The sequence below is a fragment of the Pelophylax lessonae genome (assembly GCF_965119305.1).
Source record: "Pelophylax lessonae genome assembly, chromosome: 3".
In the NCBI taxonomy this organism is placed as follows: Eukaryota; Metazoa; Chordata; class Amphibia; order Anura; family Ranidae; genus Pelophylax; species Pelophylax lessonae.
In genome coordinates, this window is record NC_138770.1 from 687820834 (window position 1) to 687841456 (window position 20623).

The 20623-nt window shown below is 47.6% G+C and overlaps 1 protein-coding gene across 1 annotated transcript in view; it reads right to left on the reverse strand.

The window, feature by feature from the left end:
* Nucleotides 1-1087: 1087 nt before the first annotated feature.
* LOC309549478 (ALK tyrosine kinase receptor-like) overlaps nucleotides 1088-20623 on the reverse strand; it is a 249071-nt gene continuing 229535 nt past the window's right edge. Inside the window, 6 exon segments of the mRNA XM_082249784.1 lie at nucleotides 1088-1313; nucleotides 1315-1329; nucleotides 13633-13723; nucleotides 15034-15048; nucleotides 15050-15101; nucleotides 15104-15168. Coding sequence (XP_082105910.1) covers nucleotides 1233-1313; nucleotides 1315-1329; nucleotides 13633-13723; nucleotides 15034-15048; nucleotides 15050-15101; nucleotides 15104-15168 — 319 coding nt within the window. The 3' untranslated portion in view covers nucleotides 1088-1232.

Genomic DNA, 20623 nt, shown 5'->3' on the forward strand with positions numbered 1-20623 from the left:
ATCCATTCCCTTCGCATTGCTGACCGCACACATGACAACGTACGTCAGCTGTGTAATGACATCATATGTTAGAAATTTGGAAAAAAAAATTTGTCCCTATTAACTTGTCTTTTTTTTTTTTTAAAACCAGCTCGGGATCATTCCTCATCTGGCCCTTCCAAGATTCAAAAATACATTTTTGAAAATGAAATGGACAGAATGGCAGTGCGAGCTGAAATGGTCTTCTATAAAAAAACACCCATAGGAAGTATTCAGAATTTCTAACCGACCGACTATCTGGGCATTCTCTGCTTTACATGAAAAGAGTTTCAGCTACTATCAAAAAAATACCAAAGTAGAAGCTCCACTTGCAAATCTGCTACCCAACGTTGTAGATGTGTTTGATTGGTCACACCTTGTTGGCATCTTTGGCACTGGCACCGTTTAGCACTGGAATATCAGCACTAAAGAGAATTCTTGTAAACCCATGTCCCCGTTACATAAAATCAAGCATAACCGCCATAGCCTGTACAGGTGACCCAGCTTGTAGAGGTTGACAATCAATAGTTTGGCACATATTGAAAATGTTTATTGGCATAGTTCTACCAGCATGGCAATACTGCCAGTCCTCCCTGTTATCCATGGCTATGGGACTTAGGCGGTCTCCTGGGTTATATTACTCTTGCTCCGAGGAATAACGTCTTGCTGTATAGTGGGACATGGTGGTACCACTGGTGTCTCTACAGGCAAGCCTTGTTGCTGATAGCCATAATTAACTTTGCCACAAGGAAATTGGTGAAGCCTAAACAGAGGCACTTCCTGAACATTTGAAGTCAATGTGGATGGCTCCAGTAAAACAGAGGAGCCTGGGAGTCTACTGGTCGTTACCCTGGGGGCTGTAGGACAGCTCCCCTCAATAACTGTGTTCTTGTTCTCAGGGACTGGTTTGTCAGCAGGAGAAATGGGTTTGTCTACCGTTTTCCCAGTAAACCATGAGCCATACGTTGGATTCCAAAGATTTGTAAGTTTGTTTGTGGATCCTCTTGTGTTGTGAAGCTCTGCTGATAGGCTAGCTTGAGCAAAGACCAGGTTGTCATGTTCCCTTTCTGAAACCGGTCTCGGTTCTCCGTGTCCTTTTGGTTCAGCATGAACTTTGTTGGGGACTTTCCTAATGGGTGGAACGGGAGGCGGAGGGTGGGGCTTGCGTGTGTCTTCTTTCCCTGATTTTTCAGGGGTCATCAGGAATGGTGGGATCACATCTGGGTCTTCTGGCCTAGTGGGAACTTTTTCTTCTTCCTCCACCAAAGGTCCGTATTCCACAGGAAGGGGAGTGTTTATAACATCAGGATCCTGCAGAAAATAAACCAAATAATAGCAACGTTTTAATCGTTTTAGGTACAGAGAGCTCATAAAACAGTTTTTGGTGTGACTGGCCCATATCAATCATCATCATTCTACAATTCTCAGCCATAACGATGAATGAGTTACCAACCTATCTTGTAGCATCTCATTCTTTCCCTACATTCCCTCTTCACTAGAACAGTGCCAGGACAAGGTCATCTAGTGCCCAGGGTAAAATCACCCCTTCTAGCACAACCCCCCCCAAATCCCTCCTCCTAGCTCAAATCCTATTTCACCCATCCCCTGGCACAAATCCCCCCAAATCACCCCTCCTAGCACATGCCCCACAACATTCCCATCCTAGAACAAAACTTATTCCCTGCTGCCCCCCAAATCCCCCCTCTCAGCACAAATCCCTCCACCCTCAATCCCTCCTAGCACAAATTCTTTTTTCCTATTTCGCCTACAAGCACAATCCCCCCCCCCCCCCCCCACACACACACACACAATCACCCTTCCTAGCACAAATCCTCCCATATTTCCCCTCCTAGAACAAATTCCCCTCACATTTTTCCTTTCCAGAACAACATTTTAGAGACACGGGATCACAGCACCAGGGACCTGCATGAGCAATGGCATTGGGAGTATGGCAGAGGAGCTGGAGGGGAGAAGGAGCACAACCAGCTCCCAACTGTCTCCTCTTCTGAAGATTCTGGCCTGTAACTTTCTGCGCTAAGCTGATGAGAGTAGTGAAGTTACTGTCAGTACTCCTGTCAGCTTGTAACATCAGAAACTGTCATTGCAGTGCCCCCCCCCCTTACATCACATAATACCAGCGCTCAGGGCAGCTGTCCCTCCTGACCTCCCCCCCCCCCCCCCATCTTTCACCTGCACTAGAATTGTAAATGTTCTATTTATCATTTCATCTCAGACTGACTCCCCTGTTCCCCAGAGTTGAATGGGGGGCACATTAGACGGTTTTTTGGCCCCCAAATCCCTTTACCAATGACTATTGTAACTACACGTCTGAGGTCAGTTTATTAATCACACGTCTTACTAAGGATGTGCAAGAAGTAACTCATGAAGTAATGAGGTGATGTCAGCGCACAAAGTGGAACTATGGGTCCGGCCATCTCATCAATCACTAATAATTACTAACAACTCCGATTGATTGCCCGGGAAGTGCCCGGCTTTTGCAAATCCTAATACAAGTGAATCAGACAAACAGCTGCACAGTAATAGTGCTCTCTCTCTCTCTATCTCTCCTCTCCCTCTCTCCTCTCTCTCCTCCCTCTCTCTCCTCTCCTTCTCTCCCTCTCTCTCCTCTCCTTCTCTCCCTCTCTCTCTCTCCTCTCTCTCTCTCCTCTCTCTCCTCTCCTTCTCTCCCTCTCTCTCTCTCCTCTCTCTCTCCTCTCTCTCTCCTCTCCTTCTCTCCCTCTCTCTCTCTCCTCTCCTTCTCTCCCTCTCTCTCTCTCCTCTCCTTATCTCCCTCTCTCTCTCTCCTCTCTCTCCTCTCCTTCTCTCCCTCTCTCTCCTCTCTCTCCTCTCCTTCTCTCCCTCCCTCTCCTCTCTCTCCTCTCCTTCTCTCCCTCTCTCTCCTCTCCTTCTCTCCCTCTCTCTCTCTCCTCTCTCTCTCTCCTCTCTCTCCTCTCCTTCTCTCCCTCTCTCTCTCTCCTCTCTCTCTCCTCTCTCTCTCCTCTCCTTCTCTCCCTCTCTCTCTCTCCTCTCCTTCTCTCCCTCTCTCTCTCTCCTCTCCTTATCTCCCTCTCTCTCTCTCCTCTCTCTCCTCTCCTTCTCTCCCTCTCTCTCCTCTCTCTCCTCTCCTTCTCTCCCTCCCTCTCCTCTCTCTCCTCTCCTTCTCTCCCTCTCTCTCCTCTCTCTCCTCTCCCTCCCTCTCCTCTCTCTCCTCTCCTTCTCTCCCTCTCTCTCCTCTCTCTCCTCTCCTTCTCTCCCTCTCTCTCCTCTCTCTCCTCTCCTTCTCTCCCTCTCTCTCCTCTCTCTCCTCTCCTTATCTCCCTCTCTCTCTCTCTCTCTCTCTCTCCTTTATGTTGGTATTTAACCACTTTACCACCGGAGGATTTTCCTGCTAAAAGACCAGGGGTTTTTTTGCGATTTTTTACTGCGTGACTTTAACGGACAATCGCGCGGTCGTGCGACGCTGTACCTAAACGAATTTCACATCCTTTTTTTCCCACAAACAGAGCTTTCTTTTGGTGGTATTTGATCACCTGTGCGATTTTTTGATCACGCGCTATAAACAAAAAAAGAGCGTAATTTTTGCAAAAACAACAATATTTTTCACTTTTTTTTATATGAAATTCCCCCCCAAAAAAATGTAAAAATCAAAATTTTTTAAAATTTTCGGCCAATTTGTTTTACGCTACCTATGTTTGGTAAAAAAAATCGCAAAAAGCGTATTTTGATTGGTTTGCGCAAAAGTTATCGCGTTTACTAACAAAGGGAAAGATTTTTGTCATTTTTGGTGTTTTTTTTTTTAACGAGTAATGGCGGCGATCTGCGATTTTTTTTGCGGTACTGCGACATTGCGGCGGACAGATCGGACCCTTGACTGACATTTTTGACACTTTTGGGGGTACCAGTGACATTACTGCAGTAATCAGTGCTATATATATGCACTGTTACTGCAAAAATGACACTGGCAGGGAAGGGGTTAACAGTATTGGACAGGGAGGGGTTAAGTGTGTCCTAGGGGCGTGATTCTAACTGTGCAGGGACAGGTCTACTGGTGTAAAAACAAAGATCAACAGTTCTACATAGTAGAACTGTCTGATCTTCACTTTTACACAGGGAGAACTGACAGGCGGCTTGTTTACATAAGCCGCTCTGTCTTTCTCCCGCTGTACCGGCGATCGTAGTGTGACCGGCGGACATCGGGTCCGCCAGTCACACTCCCGCACTCCTCCGTGAACGAGCCGAGGCGGGCGCGCGCCCGCCCGCTATTGGCTCTGGAAGGAGTGACAGGCGAGTGACGTAGACCTACGTCACTCTGCCTGGCCGGGGCCGACTGCCGCAGTAAATATACTGTGCGCAGTCGGCAAGCGGTTAATATTCTGATAAGCACATTCAATTTTTAGGCAGCGGATATTTCTTTGTATTATTGACCGGCCCGGCGTGAAGACTTTTCCTGCAGGGAGAAGGAAAGCGAATGATAAAATGTAACCACTCAGTGACCGGGCCTGGAAGCAGCAAGCCGAAGATTCTTCATTTTATTACTCTGATAACGTCCTCGGTGAGTGCGCTGGGGTACTAATTACATTGTAAACTGCCCCTCACCTTACCTATGCTAAGTATAAATGAATCTGAGGTAGCAATTTTTATTTTATACATACAGAAATATGGAGGTAGAAAGAAGCATCCAAGTCCTAGGCTTTAGTTCTGCTGGGAACACTGCGTGAAATTAGTATGTTCTTCAAGTTGTTTTTGGGTTTCCTCCTGGTGCTCCCATTTCTCCCACCACCAAAAACTGGTGCCTAGTGTGTGCAGCTTGACCGATATCACCTTCTGTACACTGTGTCTATGGCGGGACCACCAAGCTCACATGGACAGCTGCCAGTGCCTGGCTCCATAACACTTCCCTCCTGGTGATGCCACTGCATCTCTAGACTCCTAAATGACCTCCATATCACTTCCCTCCTAGTTTTGTTACTACTCCAGTTTAGTCCTAAATGACTTCAATGCCACATCCCTCCTAATTATTCCAGACCAGGGGGTATTTTGCGATTCGGCACTGCGTGACTTTAACAGACAGTTGCGCGGTCGTGCGACACTGTACCTAAACAAATTTGACGTCCTTTTTTTTCCCACAAACAGAGCTTTCTTTTGGTGGTATTTGATCACCTGTGCGATTTTTTGATCATGCGCTATAAACAAAAAAAGAGCGTCAATTTTGCAAAAATAACAATATTTTTCACATTTTTTTATATAAAATTCCCCCCCCAAAAAAATGTAAAAATCAAAATTTTTTAACATTTTCGGACAATTTGTTTTATGCTACATATGTTTGGTAAAAAAAATCGCAAAAAGCGTATTTTGATTGGTTTGCGCAAAAGTTATCGCGTTTACAAACTAAGGGAAAGATTTTTGTAATTTTTGTTGTTTTTTTTTTAACGCGTAATGGCGGCAATCTGCGATTTTTTTTGCGGGACTGCGACATTGCGACGGACAGATCGGACCCCTGACTGACATTTTTGACACTTTTGGGGTTACCAGTGACATTACTGCAGTAATCAGTGCTATACATATGCACTGTTACTGTAAAATGACACTGGCAGGGAAGGGGTTAACTTTTTTTGAGAGGGAGGGGTGGTGTGTGTCCCTAGGGGCGTGCTTCTAACTGTGATTGGCTGTGGCTTGAGCTGTAGAAACAGTGATCAAAGGTCCTACATAGTAGAACCGTATGATCACTGTTTCTACACAGGGGAGAATGACAGGCAGCTTGTTTACATTAGCCGCCTGCCTTTCTCCCTCTCCACCCGACGATCGCTGAGTGACCGACGGACATCGGGTCCACCGGTCACACGCGCGGGGGAGTCCGTGACCGCGCGGGAGCGCGCCTCCGGCGGCGCGCGCTTGCTCGCTCCTCAGAGCCTCACAGGCTAGTGACGTACCGGTACGTCACTTTGCCTGTGAGGGGCTGACCGCCGCAGTATATGTACTTGCGGCGGTCGGCAAGTGGTTAACTAAAGAATGGATTATCCACTGGGGGTTAATGAAATGCCACCAATAATTGAGTTCTAATTCTATATTCGTGACACATGTCTGTTGGCCGCCAGCTCTGGGTTGCGATGCTTTAGGGTCACTGATAATGGGGCGGGACTCTCTGATAGAACACGGAATGTTTCTGATCGCGGTCAGGGATCCTTGCGCTGGTGGGGAAACTCCATAATAATGATCATGGGGGGGAATGGAACTCCATATAATGGTGGAGCCTGTGCTGATGCATCATGCTAGACATAGTGATAGTGGGTTTCTATGATGTGTCTTACATCTTTTGATACAATGTGAGTATATTTTTGCTCATAATAAATAAATGTAGAGGTTTTACACTCTGAGGTTTAGTTTTTGTTCTGACATTGGCTGAGTGAGACTGAAAGTTACACATGGACCTGGCTGGACATTCCAAGGATTCTTGGTTGTTTTATGTGGATCATCTGGAAGTTTAAATACATTGAGCATGGCAGACCTCTTATCATGTGGGGGTCCTCCTCACTTCCCTCCTATTGATGTTACTGTTCCAGTACCCTCCTAAATGACCTCCATGTCACTTCCCTCCCTTGAGTAGACTCCTTAAAGACCTCCTTGTCACTGCCCCTTAGTCACTTTTCTTTGACTGGGGTTCCTGCTATAGGAGACTCTTATATTACCTCCATTGCACTTCCCTCCTAGCGATGCTACTTCTCCAGTAGACTCCTAAATGACCTCTATGTCACACTTTTAGTGATACTTCTTCTCTAATTGACTCGTAAATGTCACTTCCCTCCTTAGTTATGTTACTACTCCAGTGAAGTCCATAATGACTTCCATGTCCCCTCCCTCTTAGTTGTGTCAGTACTCCAGTAGACTCCTAAATGACCTCTGTGACTCTTCCCTTCTAGTTGTGTTACTACCACAGTGGAGTCCATAATGACCTCTATGTCCCCTCCCCCCCATAGGTATTTTACTACTCCAGTTGACTTTTAAATGACCTCCATGTCTCTTACCTCCTAGTTATGTTACTATTCTATTGAATTCCTAAATGTTTTGTGTTTTGCCTGTAAAAGCAGCTCAATGTTATCCTTTGTGTCCATGCACATTAAGGACGATTAGATTCATATTTTAAGCGCAACGTTTATAGGCAGGAAAGAAAAACCTTGTTTGCATTTCTGATTTGAGTTTTCTGGCAGAAAAAACGCAAAACTCACCTAAACTTTGTGCAAAAATGTTCCATAGAAGTGTTTTTTCTGCCAGGGCAACTGGCGTTTTTTTAAGCCCAGTGTGCATGGAGCCTTAGAGTACGAAGCAGCTGCACTTTCCTACATACTAAGCGTAGATGGGGGAAATAAGTATTTGATCCCTGCAGATTGTGTAAGTTTGCCAAGTTACAAAGAAATGGCGGGTGTATAATTTTTATCATAGGTGTATTTTATATGATAGAGACAGAATATCAACCAAAAATCCTGAAAATCACATGATACAAATGTTATAAATGGAGTTGCAATTCAGGGAGTAAAATAAGTATTTGATCCCCTTAGTAGTTGGTGGAGAAACCCTTGTTGGAAGCACAGAGGTCAGACATTTCCTGTAGTTGGAAGTACAGAGGTCAGACGTTTCTTGTAGTTGGAAGCACAGAGGTCAGACGTTTCTTGTAGTTGGGGGTCACAAAGGTCAGACGTTTCTTGTAGTTGGGAAGCACAGAGGTCAGACGTTTCTTGTAGTTGGGAAGCACAGAGGTCAGACGTTTCTTGTAGTTGGAAGCACAGAGGTCAGACGTTTCTTGTAGTTGGGACGCACAGAGGTCAGACGTTTCTTGTAGTTGGAAGCACAGAGGTCAGACGTTTCTTGTAGTTGGAAGCACAGAGGTCAGACGTTTCTTGTAGATGGAAGCACAGAGGTCAGACGTTTCTTGTAGTTGGGAAGCACAGAGGTCAGACGTTTCTTGTAGTTGGAAGCACAGAGGTCAGACGTTTCTTGTAGATGGAAGCACAGAGGTCAGACGTTTCTTGTAGGTGGAAGCACAGAGGTCAGACGTTTCTTGTAGTTGGAGGCACAGAGGTCAGACGTTTCTTGTAGTTGGAAGCACAGAGGTCAGACGTTTCTTGTAGATGGAAGCACAGAGGTCAGACGTTTCTTGTAGATGGAAGCACAGAGGTCAGACATTTCCTGTAGTTGGAAGTACAGAGGTCAGACGTTTCTTGTAGTTGGAAGCACAGAGGTCAGACGTTTCTTGTAGTTGGGGGTCACAAAGGTCAGACGTTTCTTGTAGTTGGGAAGCACAGAGGTCAGACGTTTCTTGTAGTTGGGAAGCACAGAGGTCAGACGTTTCTTGTAGATGGAAGCACAGAGGTCAGACGTTTCTTGTAGTTGGGACGCACAGAGGTCAGACGTTTCTTGTAGTTGGAAGCACAGAGGTCAGACGTTTCTTGTAGTTGGAAGCACAGAGGTCAGACGTTTCTTGTAGATGGAAGCACAGAGGTCAGACGTTTCTTGTAGTTGGGAAGCACAGAGGTCAGACGTTTCTTGTAGTTGGAAGCACAGAGGTCAGACGTTTCTTGTAGATGGAAGCACAGAGGTCAGACGTTTCTTGTAGTTGGAAGCACAGAGGTCAGACGTTTCTTGTAGTTGGAGGCACAGAGGTCAGACGTTTCTTGTAGTTGGAAGCACAGAGGTCAGACGTTTCTTGTAGATGGAAGCACAGAGGTCAGACGTTTCTTGTAGATGGAAGCACAGAGGTCAGACGTTTCTTGTAGATGGAAGCACAGAGGTCAGACGTTTCTTGTAGATGGAAGCACAGAGGTCAGACGTTTCTTGTAGATGGAAGCACAGAGGTCAGACGTTTCTTGTAGTTGGAAGCACAGAGGTCAGACGTTTCTTGTAGTTGGGGGTCACAAAGGTCAGACGTTTCTTGTAGTTGGGAAGCACAGAGGTCAGACGTTTCTTGTAGTTGGAAGCACAGAGGTCAGAGGTTTCTTGTAGTTGGTGACCAGGTTTGCTCACATCTCAGGAGGGATTTTGGTTCACTCTTCTTTACAGATCTTCTCGAAATCCTTAAGGTTTCTTGGCTGTCACTTGGCAACTCAAAGTTTCAGCTCCCTCCATAAATTTTGTATAGGATTAAGGCTAGGCCACTCCATGAGCCACTCCTTGCCTTGGCAGTATGTTTTGGGTCATTGTTATGCTGGAAGACCCATCCATGACCCATCTTCAGTGTTCTGGCTGAGGGAAGAAGGTTCTCATCCAAGATTTTACAATACATGGCCTCGTCCATTGGCCTCTCAATGCGGCAAAGTCAGCCTTTACCTTTATCAGAGAAACAGCCCCAAAGCCTCATGTTTCCTTCTCTGTGCTGGACTGTAGGGAAGGTGACTGTAGGGACGGTGACTGTAGGGACGGTGACTGTAGGGATGGTGACTGTAGGGACGGTGACTGTAGGGATGGTGACTGTAGGGAAGGTGACTGTAGGGACAGTGACTGTAGGGAAGGTGACTGTAGGGACGGTGACTGTAGGGAAGGTGACTGTAGGGACGGTGACTGTAGGGATGGTGACTGTAGGGAAGGTGACTGTAGGGACAGTGACTGTAGGGAAGGTGACTGTAGGGAAGGTGACTGTAGGGAAGGTGACTGTAGGGATGGTGACTGTAGGGACGGTGACTGTAGGGACGGTGACTGTAGGGAAGGTGACTGTAGGGACGGTGACTGTAGGGATGGTGACTGTAGGGAAGGTGACTGTAGGGAAGGTGACTGTAGGGAAGGTGACTGTAGGGATGGTGGCTGTAGGGATGGTGTCTGTAGGGAAGGTGACTGTAGGGACGGTGACTGTAGGGACGGTGACTGTAGGGACGGAGTTCTTAGGGTCATAGTTAGCATTTTTCTTCCTCCAAACACAGCAAGTCAAGTTAATGCTAAATTTTTGTCTCATCTGACCACAGCACTTTCTCCCAATCCTCTGAATCATTTAGATGTTCAATGGCAGACTTCAGATGTTCTGTACATGTGTCTTCCTGAGGGGGGAGACCTTGTGGGCGCTGCAGGATTTCAATCCATGGCGGCGTATTGTGGTACCAATGGTTTGTTTGGTGACTGAGGTCCCAACTGCCTTGTGACCATTCACAAGCTCCTCCTGTGTAGTTCTGGGCGGATCCCTCACTTTTCTCATGACCATCCTCACCCCATGAGGAGAAATCCTTCATGGAGCTCCAGACTGAGGGCCATAGATGGTAATTTTATATTTCTTCCATTTGTGAATAATCGCTCTAACTGTTGTCACCCTCTCACCAAGCTTCTTACTGATGGTCTTATAGCCCATTCCAGCCTTGTGCAGGTCTATAATCCGGTCCCTGATGTCCTCTGACAGCTCTTTGGTCTTCCCATGATGGTGAGCTGTGATTGGAGGAAAGAGATTCTGTGGGCGGGTGTCTTCTATACACATAACGAGTTGTCGTTAGGAGCTCCTTCTTACATTGACAGGACTAATCTGTGTACCACATGAGCCCCTACTGTAGCCAGTCTGTGGGGGCAGAATTATTGTTGGTTGGTAGGGGATCAAATACTTATTTTACTCACTGAACTTCAACTCCATTTATAACATTTGTATCATGTGTTTCCTGGATTTTTGGTTGATATTCTGTCTCTATCATATAAAACACACCTATGATAAAAATTATAGACCCGCCATTTCTTTGTAAGTGGGCAAATTTACACAATCTGCAGGGATCAAATCATTATTTTCCTTACTGTAAGGAGGGGAGGGGGGTGGAGGCATCACTACAAATGAGAGCGCCTTCTAGTTGTGCTGTTGGGAATGCAAAGCAATTTATGAGTGAGGGGGAAATTTGCAATTATCCAGCTCAGGATTGTAACAAATCGTCCTTTAAGGCCAATAAGGCGATGGTTCCTATTGCTTGGTGTGAGCGATCTCCCTGGTGCAGGAGAACAATCCCATCACTTATAGAGCCTGCGCCCAGCATTGACTTTTATTGTGCTCAGTATGCTGCGTCCGGCTCTTCTGTTCCTCACCGTCTTCTGATATTCTTTACTTCTTTGTTTCTGACTCTTTTGTGTTGTCGGTTCCGAGGCGCGATGCTTAATTACACAACGGATTATCCGCCGGTGGTTAATGAAATGCTGCCATTAATTGATTTATAATTGTCTGTTCCTGACACGCGTTTGTCTGTTGGCTGTCAGCCCGGGGCTGCGATGCTTCAGAGTCTCCGATAATCCGGGGCGGCTCTCTGATAGAACGCGGAATGCTTCTGATCGGGGTCACGGGGGCCCGGCGCTGAATTATACCGAGAAAAGTCTCTCAGAGTTTAGCAGCTTTTTCTGTAGATCCGACCTCCAGATCAGCATGATTGAAAGAATAAACCCGGGATATACCTAGAGCGGGCGAGGTGCAGGTCTGACCCACATACAGGATTTGGGGGTATTAGTCCAGATCACAGAAATGGTAAAGTGAAGTTTTAGTAACTTTACCATTCCATAGTAATGACCATAGAGGTAGGGAGCAACTTCATAGCCCGTATAAGCCGGGAACAAATCCTTTATCATTTATAGGGTATTGCACCAACAGGATTGTTCAAGAATCCAGAGCAAAGACCAAAAAAATCAATCTTGTAGCCAATCAGAAGGTATATCTTGACTGCTCTGGTGTCAGGGTGTGGGAATCTGATTGGTTCTGAGGGGCGCAGTGGTATTTTTTCCTTTTTTCAGTTATTGAATAATCGCACATCTTCTGATTTGCAGACAATTCAGCCGAGACGTCGCTTCTGAGGTTTATCCTCACCCGCAGCTACAGCCGAATTCTGAACACAACGATCGATCAGTGTTCATCTGACCATATGACATTCTCCCAATCCTCTTCTGGATCATCCAAATGCTCTCTAGCAAACTTCAGACGGGCCCGGACATGTACTGGCTTACGCAGGGGGACACGTCTGGCACTGCAGGATTTGAGTCCCTGGTGGTGTAGTGTGTTACTGATGAAAGCCTTTATTTGGTCCCAGCTCTCTGCAGGTCATTCACTGGGTCCCCCCGTGTGGTTCTGGGATTTTTGCTCACTGTTCTTGTGATAATTTTGACCCCACGGGGTGAGATCTTGCGTGGAGCCCCAGATGGAGGGAGATTATCAGTGGTCTTCTATGCCTTCCATTTTCTAATAATCGATTTCTTCACACCAAGCTGCTTGTCTATTGCAGATTCAGTCTTCCCAGCCTGGTGCAGGTCTATAATTTTCTTTCTGGTGACCTTGGACAGCTCTTTGGTGTTGGCCATAGTGGAGTGTGGAGTGACTGAGGTTGTGGACCGGCGTCTTTTATACTGATAACAACTTCAAACAGGTGCCATTAATACAGGTAAGGAGTGGAGGACAGAGGAGCCTCTTAAAGAAGAAGTTACAGGTCTGTGAGAGACAGAAATCTTCACCAAATACTTATTTTACCGAGAAATTTACCAATGAATTGATTAGAAATCCTAAAATGTGATTTCCTGGATTCTTTCCCCCATTCTGTCTCTCATAGTTGAAGTGTTCCTATGATGGAAATTCCAGGCCTCTCATCTTTATAAGTGGGAGAACTTCCACAATTGGTGGCTGACTAAATACTTTTCTGCCCAACTGTATGTATGTAAATCCTCTTATATATGAACCATAATGTATACAAACTACATGTTCAAAGACTGGGGACCCCCCGATCATCACACCTATCATGGGACATCCCATTCCAAACTATGTAATAAAAATAGGAACAATGACTTATATTATTATAGTATGTATTGTATTTAAAGAATAACCAAAAAGGAATTACTGGGATTTTTAATGTGTCAAAAAAAGAAAACATATTTTAAAACAATTCTAACAATTTATCACATATTTCCATGACGTCACACAGAGAATTACACAAGGGGCGTCTTTTCAGGGGTGCTTTTCATACACTTGGAAAATTGCCGCAAAGACGTTACTAGAATTCATTATCTCACTTATTTCACCTTCTAGTAACAAGTTTGATGAAAGAAATATCTGCGCTACAACAAATAATAATACCCAGAATGCAAAGCTGCTATCATTTTGATTGAGGAAAAAAAAAAAAACAACAGTATAAAAATTCCAAGAAAAATGTTTGTGGCAATTTTCCAAGTGTATGAAAAGCACCCCTGAAACAACGTCACTTCCTGTGTAATGCGGAGGGATGTTTCAGGATGGAGAGTGGAATGAACACAGTGAATGATCTGTACCAGTTGCTCCTTAACTTAGGCATAGTAAACTAGTTACTATGCTTCAGTTTGTGAATTAACAGGAAGCCTCTCAGCACAGAGCACTTCCCATTAGTTAATATAATAAAATTGTTAGAATTGTTTAAAAAATTGTTTTGCATTACTAGGGAATGGATGCGGTGCCTCTGGCTCCCCCTCCCGCCCTTAATATTGTTCTATATATACATTTTATTTGTTATATCACCATATTATTGGGGGGGGGGGGACCATAAAAGGAAAATAGAGCCAGATTAACCACTTCTCTTCCCTTATCCATCCAATACAAGCTGCAGTTTTAGCCGGAGTGTCATGTGACAGTTCGTGTTTTGTGCGCTGGTTTCCCTGCGGTACCTGTGTGCAGTATGCGATTCTTTCCAGGACCATGGAAAACAGAGGACGGTCTTCAGGTTGGTGCTGCCAGCACTGCGTCATGATACGATATCTGCAATTTAAAGGAGAACAAATGGTGAAAAATTGAGAAAATTCCGCTACACTCTGACACATATCAATAAATTCTGACTCCAGCCAATTGTTTTTTCCCTTAAAATAAAGTACTAAAAAATAAAGCAGTTCAGGAAGCAGTCCCTGCAGTACTTCTGTTTCACCACAAGATGTCCTCAGTCTTCCAGTGTAATTTAAGGCGGAAGACCGAGGAAATTCTTGGAACTCAGGGTGTCATGACTCCGCCTCCAGTGGGGGTGGCACTACAGTGCCCTAATTTTCAGTGTATTGAAGCAGATAGCAGTGTGATGTCAGCATCAGCAAGGGAAGGGAAGGAGTGGAGTGGAATAGGACTCAAACAGCTAAACAAACAGCATGGGGGGGGGGGGGGGTCGGGGGTCCGGGGGGAGGCTAAGCCCTGAGTGGGGCTTAAAAAAAAAAAAAACATATAAAAACAGAGGTGGCCACAGGTAAACAGCATTTTCTTGTGTTTCCAGAATCTCTGTCTAACCCAAGGCAGAATGATCCCCAGTGCTGCATACTCCCCTGTGTCTGAGCCATAGGTGTGTGCACAGGGTGTGTTGGGTGTCTCTGGGCACACTCTATTCACCCTGGGCAGTGCTGATTTCCCCTGCTTCCCGGCGCCCCCTGTCTCCCCCCTGCAGTGCTGCCAGCTTCCCTCCTTTCCCACTGGCTGCTTCCAGTGGTTTGAGCCCAATGGTGGACAGTGGTGGTGGTGGACCCACTTGGGGGTTTGGTCTGCTATCTCTCTGGTACAACCATGTGGTTGTTATAGTGGGGTGACATGGGTGAGGAGGAAACGGCGTCTGGTAACCAGAAAAATGCCACTCTTGTAGGGTTTACAAAATGTTTATTAAAAAAGCAAACATGTACATCGATCCAATGCGTTTCAGGGGAATAGACTCTCCCTTCTTCAGGGCTTCTAGTGCGGGCATACAGTATGTGTGGAGGAGGTTCCTAGAGCTAAATTTTGAACTCCAGATTCTGATGCCTCTTCACCATCCAACCACTCTGTTAGTCTGGAGTTCCAAATTCAGAAATCGTTCTCTGAACCGCCCACACATAAGTTCGCTCTAACGGCCCCCAAGAAGGCAGAGTCCATTCCCCTGAAATGCGTTGGCTTGATGTACAGGTTTGCTTTTTCAATAAATGTTTTGTGATCCCTACATCATGTGTTTTTCTGGACACCGGGCGCTCCGTCCTCCTCACCCACGTTCTTCCATAGAAAGAATCTGGACTTCAAGCAGAAGCTGTCTGGCAGGTTATCAGTAAGAAGAAATACTCTCATACACGGGGCCCGGGCAGTTTTTGGGTGGATCCATCCTTCCTCCGCTTGTGACAAACTCCAGCACCTCCTGGTTACTCTTACTGGGGTACGGCATGTATCCCAACGAGAAAATCTCCCACAGCAGAACCCCGAAGGACCTGGATAGAGTAGAGGGAGGAGAGAGGAGAGGGAGGAGAGATAGAGGAGAGGGAGGAGAGGGAGGAGAGAGGAGAGAGGAGAGATAGAGGAGAGGGAGGAGAGAGGAGAGATAGAGGAGAGGGAGGAGAGGGAGGAGAGAGGAGAGGGAGGAGAGATAGAGGAGAGGGAGGAGAGGGAGGAGAGGGAGGAGAGAGGAGAGATAGAGGAGAGGGAGGAGAGAGGAGAGATAGAGGAGAGGGAGGAGAGGGAGGAGAGAGGAGAGATAGAGGAGAGGGAGGAGAGAGGAGAGAGGGAGAGAGAGGAGAGATAGAGGAGAGGGAGGAGAGAGGAGAGATAGAGGAGAGGGGAGAGATAGAGGAGAGGGAGGAGAGGGGAGAGATAGAGGAAAGGGAGGAGAGGGGAGAGATAGAGGAAAGGGAGGAGAGGGGAGAGAGGAGAGGGAGGAGAGATAGAGGAGAGGGAGGAGAGAGGAGAGGGAGGAGAGAGGAGAGATAGAGGAGAGGGAGGAGAGATAGAGGAAAGGGAGGAGAGGGGAGAGATAGAGGAAAGGGAGGAGAGGGGAGAGATAGAGGAAAGGGAGGAGAGGGGGAGAGAGGAGAGGGAGGAGAGATAGAGGAGAGGGAGGAGAGGGGAGAGAGGAGAGGGAGGAGAGATAGAGGAGAGGGAGGAGAGAGGAGAGATAGAGGAGAGGGAGGAGAGATAGAGGAAAGGGAGGAGAGAGGAGAGATAGAGGAAAGGGAGAGAGGGAGAGAGGAGAGGGAGGAGAGATAGAGGAAAGGGAGGAGAGGGGAGAGAGGAGAGGGAGGAGAGATAGAGGAGAGGGAGGAGAGAGGAGAGGGAGGAGAGAGGAGAGATAGAGGAGAGGGAGGAGAGATAGAGGAAGGGGAGGAGAGGGGAGAGATAGAGGAAAGGGAGGAGAGGGAGAGATAGAGGAAAGGGAGGAGAGGGGAGAGATAGAGGAAAGGGAGGAGAGGGGAGAGATAGAGGAAAGGGAGGAGAGGGGAGAGAGGAGAGGGAGGAGAGATAGAGGAGAGGAGGAGAGAGGAGAGGGAGGAGAGATAGAGGAGAGATAGAGGAGAGGGAGGAGAGATAGAGGAAAGGGAGGAGAGAGGAGAGATAGAGGAGAGGGAGGAGAGAGGAGAGAAAGAGGAGAGGGAGGAGAGATAGAGGAGAGGGAGGAGAGGGGAGAGATAGAGGAGAGGGAGGAGAGGGGAGAGAGAGAGGAAAGGGAGGAGGGGGAGATAGAGGAAAGGGAGGAGAGGGGAGAGAGGGAGAGGAGGAGAGATAGAGGAGAGGGAGGAGAGAGGAGAGGGAGGAGAGAGGAGAGATAGAGGAGAGGGAGGAGAGATAGAGGAAAGGGAGGGAGGGGAGAGAGGAGAGGGAGGAGAGATAGAGGAGAGGGAGGAGAGAGAGAGGGAGGAAAGATAGAGGAGAGGGAGGGAGAGGAGAGGGAGGAGAGAGGAGAGGGAGGAGAGAGGAGAGATAGAGGAGAGGAAGGAGAGATAGAGGAAAGGGAGGAGAGGGGAGAGATAGAGGAAAGGGAGGAGAGGGGAGAGATAGAGGAAAGGGAGGAGAGGGGAGAGATAGAGGAAAGGGAGGAGAGGGGAGAGATAGAGGAAAGGGAGGAGAGGGGAGAGATAGAGGAAAGGGAGGAGAGGGGAGAGAGGAGAGGGAGGAGAGATAGAGGAAAGGGAGGAGAGAGGAGAGGGAGGGGAGAGGAGAGATAGAGGAGAGGGAGGAGAGATAGAGGAAAGGGAGGAGAGGGGAGAGAGGAGAGGGAGGAGAGATAGAGGAGAGGGAGGAGAGAGGAGAGATAGAGGAAAGGGAGGAGAGAGGAGAGATAGAGGAGAGGGAGGAGAGAGGAGAGATAGAGGAGAGGGAGGAGAGATAGAGGAGAGGGAGGAGAGGGGAGAGATAGAGGAGAGGGAGGAGAGGGGAGAGATAGAGGAAAGGGAGGAGAGGGGAGAGATAGAGGAAAGGGAGGAGAGGGGAGAGAGGAGAGGGAGGAGAGATAGAGGAGAGGGAGGAGAGAGGAGAGATAGAGGAGAGGGAGGAGAGATAGAGGAAAGGGAGGAGAGGGGAGAGAGGAGAGGGAGGAGAGATAGGAGGAGAGGGAGGAGAGATAGAGGAAAGGGAGGAAAGGGGAGAGATAGAGGAAAGGGAGGAGAGGGGAGAGATAGAGGAAAGGGAGGAGAGGGGAGAGATAGGGGAGAGGGAGAAAAGCGGAGAGGCAGGAGAGAGGAGAGAGAAGAGGGACAACAATAAGAATATACTCTATTCATTTCACCCCAAAACACATTTTTTGTTTGAAATATCTCCCCGCCGCGTCCCCTTTGCTGCACTTCACCCCAACTTCTGATTGGGGAGCGCACACTGTGCAAGTGGTATGATATAATGCATTGGGACTACATGTCCCATGATTCCTAGCACAATGGGCACAATCATAAGGAAACCGGCCACTTTGCGTTTGCACCCTAAACATGGCACTCAAGGGGGCGCATATTGATAAGGACCCCGGCTACTCTGCTCATGCGCGCTCTAAACACAGCACCCTAACAAGCACATAAGGATAAGGCTGTAGGTACAGAACACACATAATGATAGAGACCCAGCTGGGAGTGCATGTCAGGGTGGCTATAATTGGCATCCATGGAGACCCTCTAAGCAGCCTAGCCCCCCCTACAGGCAGAAATAATTTACCCCAAACCAGCAAAAGGTAATTATGCTGCATACTTACTCTGCACACAAGAAGAGGACTGAACAAGTATTAGTATAATGTACACCGCTACATTGTATTCCATGGAGGGATTCATAACTGCAGGAAGACAGGTCTTGTCTTTAGAAGACTTTTTGGATCCTTTTGTTCCACGCCATACTAAACGGACCACCACCCCCATGCTCCATGTTCTACATTCTTGTGTTCTATTACTTACACTGATGAGGCCAAACAGCCTGAAACTTCATTATGCAATGCGGAATAAATGACTATAAAACATGGGTTGTATCTGTGCTATAGGGCAGCCGTTCCGTGAGCTACATGGATCGGCATGGCCTCACCCACTAGTAAAAATGAGGAATAAACGTATTGTTTGGATTCTCATTGGAAGTAATAATGTGGAAATGTTTTCTGGTTTGCTAAAATGAGTCCAAAAAAAGTCAAAGAAGGTAAATGTCTGCAAACTCATCTGTCCCACCACCGTGCTGCCAACTGCCACTGCAATCCGCTGGAAGGATCTCCGAATCGGACATTTCTGGGAGTGTCCAATGCCTGCTCCCGAGTTTTCTGTAGATTTCATTTATAGATTTAGTTCGGAGTACAGTAGTAGATTTAGTTAATTAGTAGTGAATTTAGTTTCCTGTAGATCTTTTGTAGATTTTGGGGTCTAGATTTTTATTTTTTTCATATTTTTTTTGTAGATTTTGGGGCCTGATTTTTGGGGCTCCCTTGGATTTTATTTTTATTTTTTGTAAAAAAAAAAATCTGCAGATTTGTTTTTCTGTAGTTTTCTGGTGATGCCTGCTCCCCTGCTGCTCTCAGTGGTTCCTCCCGCCAGGCTCCGAGCCACTGCAGGATACAGTATTGATGTAGGAGGAGACAAGAGGTCTGACACTCCCAGAAATGTCGGATTCAGAAGATTCCTCAAGTGGTGGGCTTGCTTGGATTACAATGGTGCCGGCAGCGGGTGGAGTATTTACTATTCCTGGAGGCAATTTTTTTGGGCAGCAAAGTCACTTTAGGCAACTGTGCAACCAACCGACTAATTGTGGTCATCGACCAACTGACCCCAGAAAGTAGAGGTGACCCGGGTGATACAGGTGATCCTGGTCATAGAGGTGATCCCCGTCATAGAGGTGACTTGGGACACACAGGTGATCCTGGTCATACAGGTGATCCTTGGTCATACAGGTGATCCTGGTCATAGAGGTGATCCCCGTCATAGAGGTGACTCGGGACACACAGGTGATCCTGGTCATACAGGTGATCCTGGTCATAGAGATGATCCCCATCATAGAGGTGACTCGGGACACACAGGCGATCCTGGTCACACAGGCGATCCTGGTCACACAGGTGACTCGGGTCACACAGGTGATCCTGGTCACACAGGTGATCCTGGTCATACAGGTGATCCTGGTCATACAGGTGATTCTTGGTCCTACAGGTGATCCTGGTCATAGAGGTGATCCCCGTCATAGAGGTGACTCGGGTCACACAGGTGATCCTGGTCACACAGGTGATCCTGGTCATAGAGGTGACTCGGGTCACACAGGTGATCCTGGTCACACAGGTGATCCTGGTCATACAGGTGATCCTGGTCACACAGGTGATCCAGGTCATAGAGGTGATCCTGGTCATACAGGTGATCCTTGGTCATACAGGTGATCCTTGGTCATACAGGTGATCCTGGTCATACAGGTGATCCTGGTCATAGAGGTGATCCCCGTCATAGAGGTGACTCGGGACACACAGGTGATCCTGGTCATACAGGTGATTCTTGGTCATACAGGTGATCCTGGTCATAGAGGTGATCCCCGTCATAGAGGTGACTCGGGTCACACAGGTGATCCTGGTCATAGAGGTGACTCGGGTCACACAGGTGATCCTGGTCACACAGGTGATCCTGGTCATACAGGTGATCCTGGTCACACAGGTGATCCAGGTCATAGAGGTGATCCTGGTCACACAGGTGATCCTGGTCACACAGGTGATCCTGGTCATACAGGTGATCCTGGTCACACAGGTGATCCAGGTCATACAGGTGACCCAGGTAATACAGGTAAACCTGGTAATGCAGGTGATGACCAGGATCACCTCTATGACCAGGATCCCCTGTGTGACATGGTGATGCAGGTCACCCGGGTCACACAGGTGATCCTTGTCATAGAGGTGTCCCGGGTCACACAGGTGATCCTGGTCATAGAGGTGATCCTGGTCATAGAGGTGACCCGGGTCATACAGGTGATCCTGGTCATGCAGGTGACCCAGGTAATACAGGTGACTCGGGTTACACAGGTGATCCTTGTCATACAGGTGACCCAGGTAATACAGGTGATCCTGGTCATGCAGGTGACCCGGGTCACACAGGTGATCCTTGTCATAGAGGGGACCTGGGTCATACAGGTGATCCTGGTCATACAGGTGACCCGGGTCACACAGGTGGTCCTTGTCATAGGGGGGACCTGGGTCATACAGGTGACCCGGGTCACACAGGGGACCTGGGTCACAGAGGTGATCCTGGTCATAGAGGTGACCCGGGTCATACAGGTGATCCTGGTCATGCAGGTGATCCTTGTCATACAGGTGACCCAGGTAATACAGGTGATCCTGGTCATACAGGTGATCCTGGGCATACAGGTGACCCGGGTCACACAGGTGGTCCTTGTCATAGAGGGGACCTGGGTCATACAGGTGATCCTGGTCATACAGATGACCCGGGTCACACAGGTGGTCCTTGT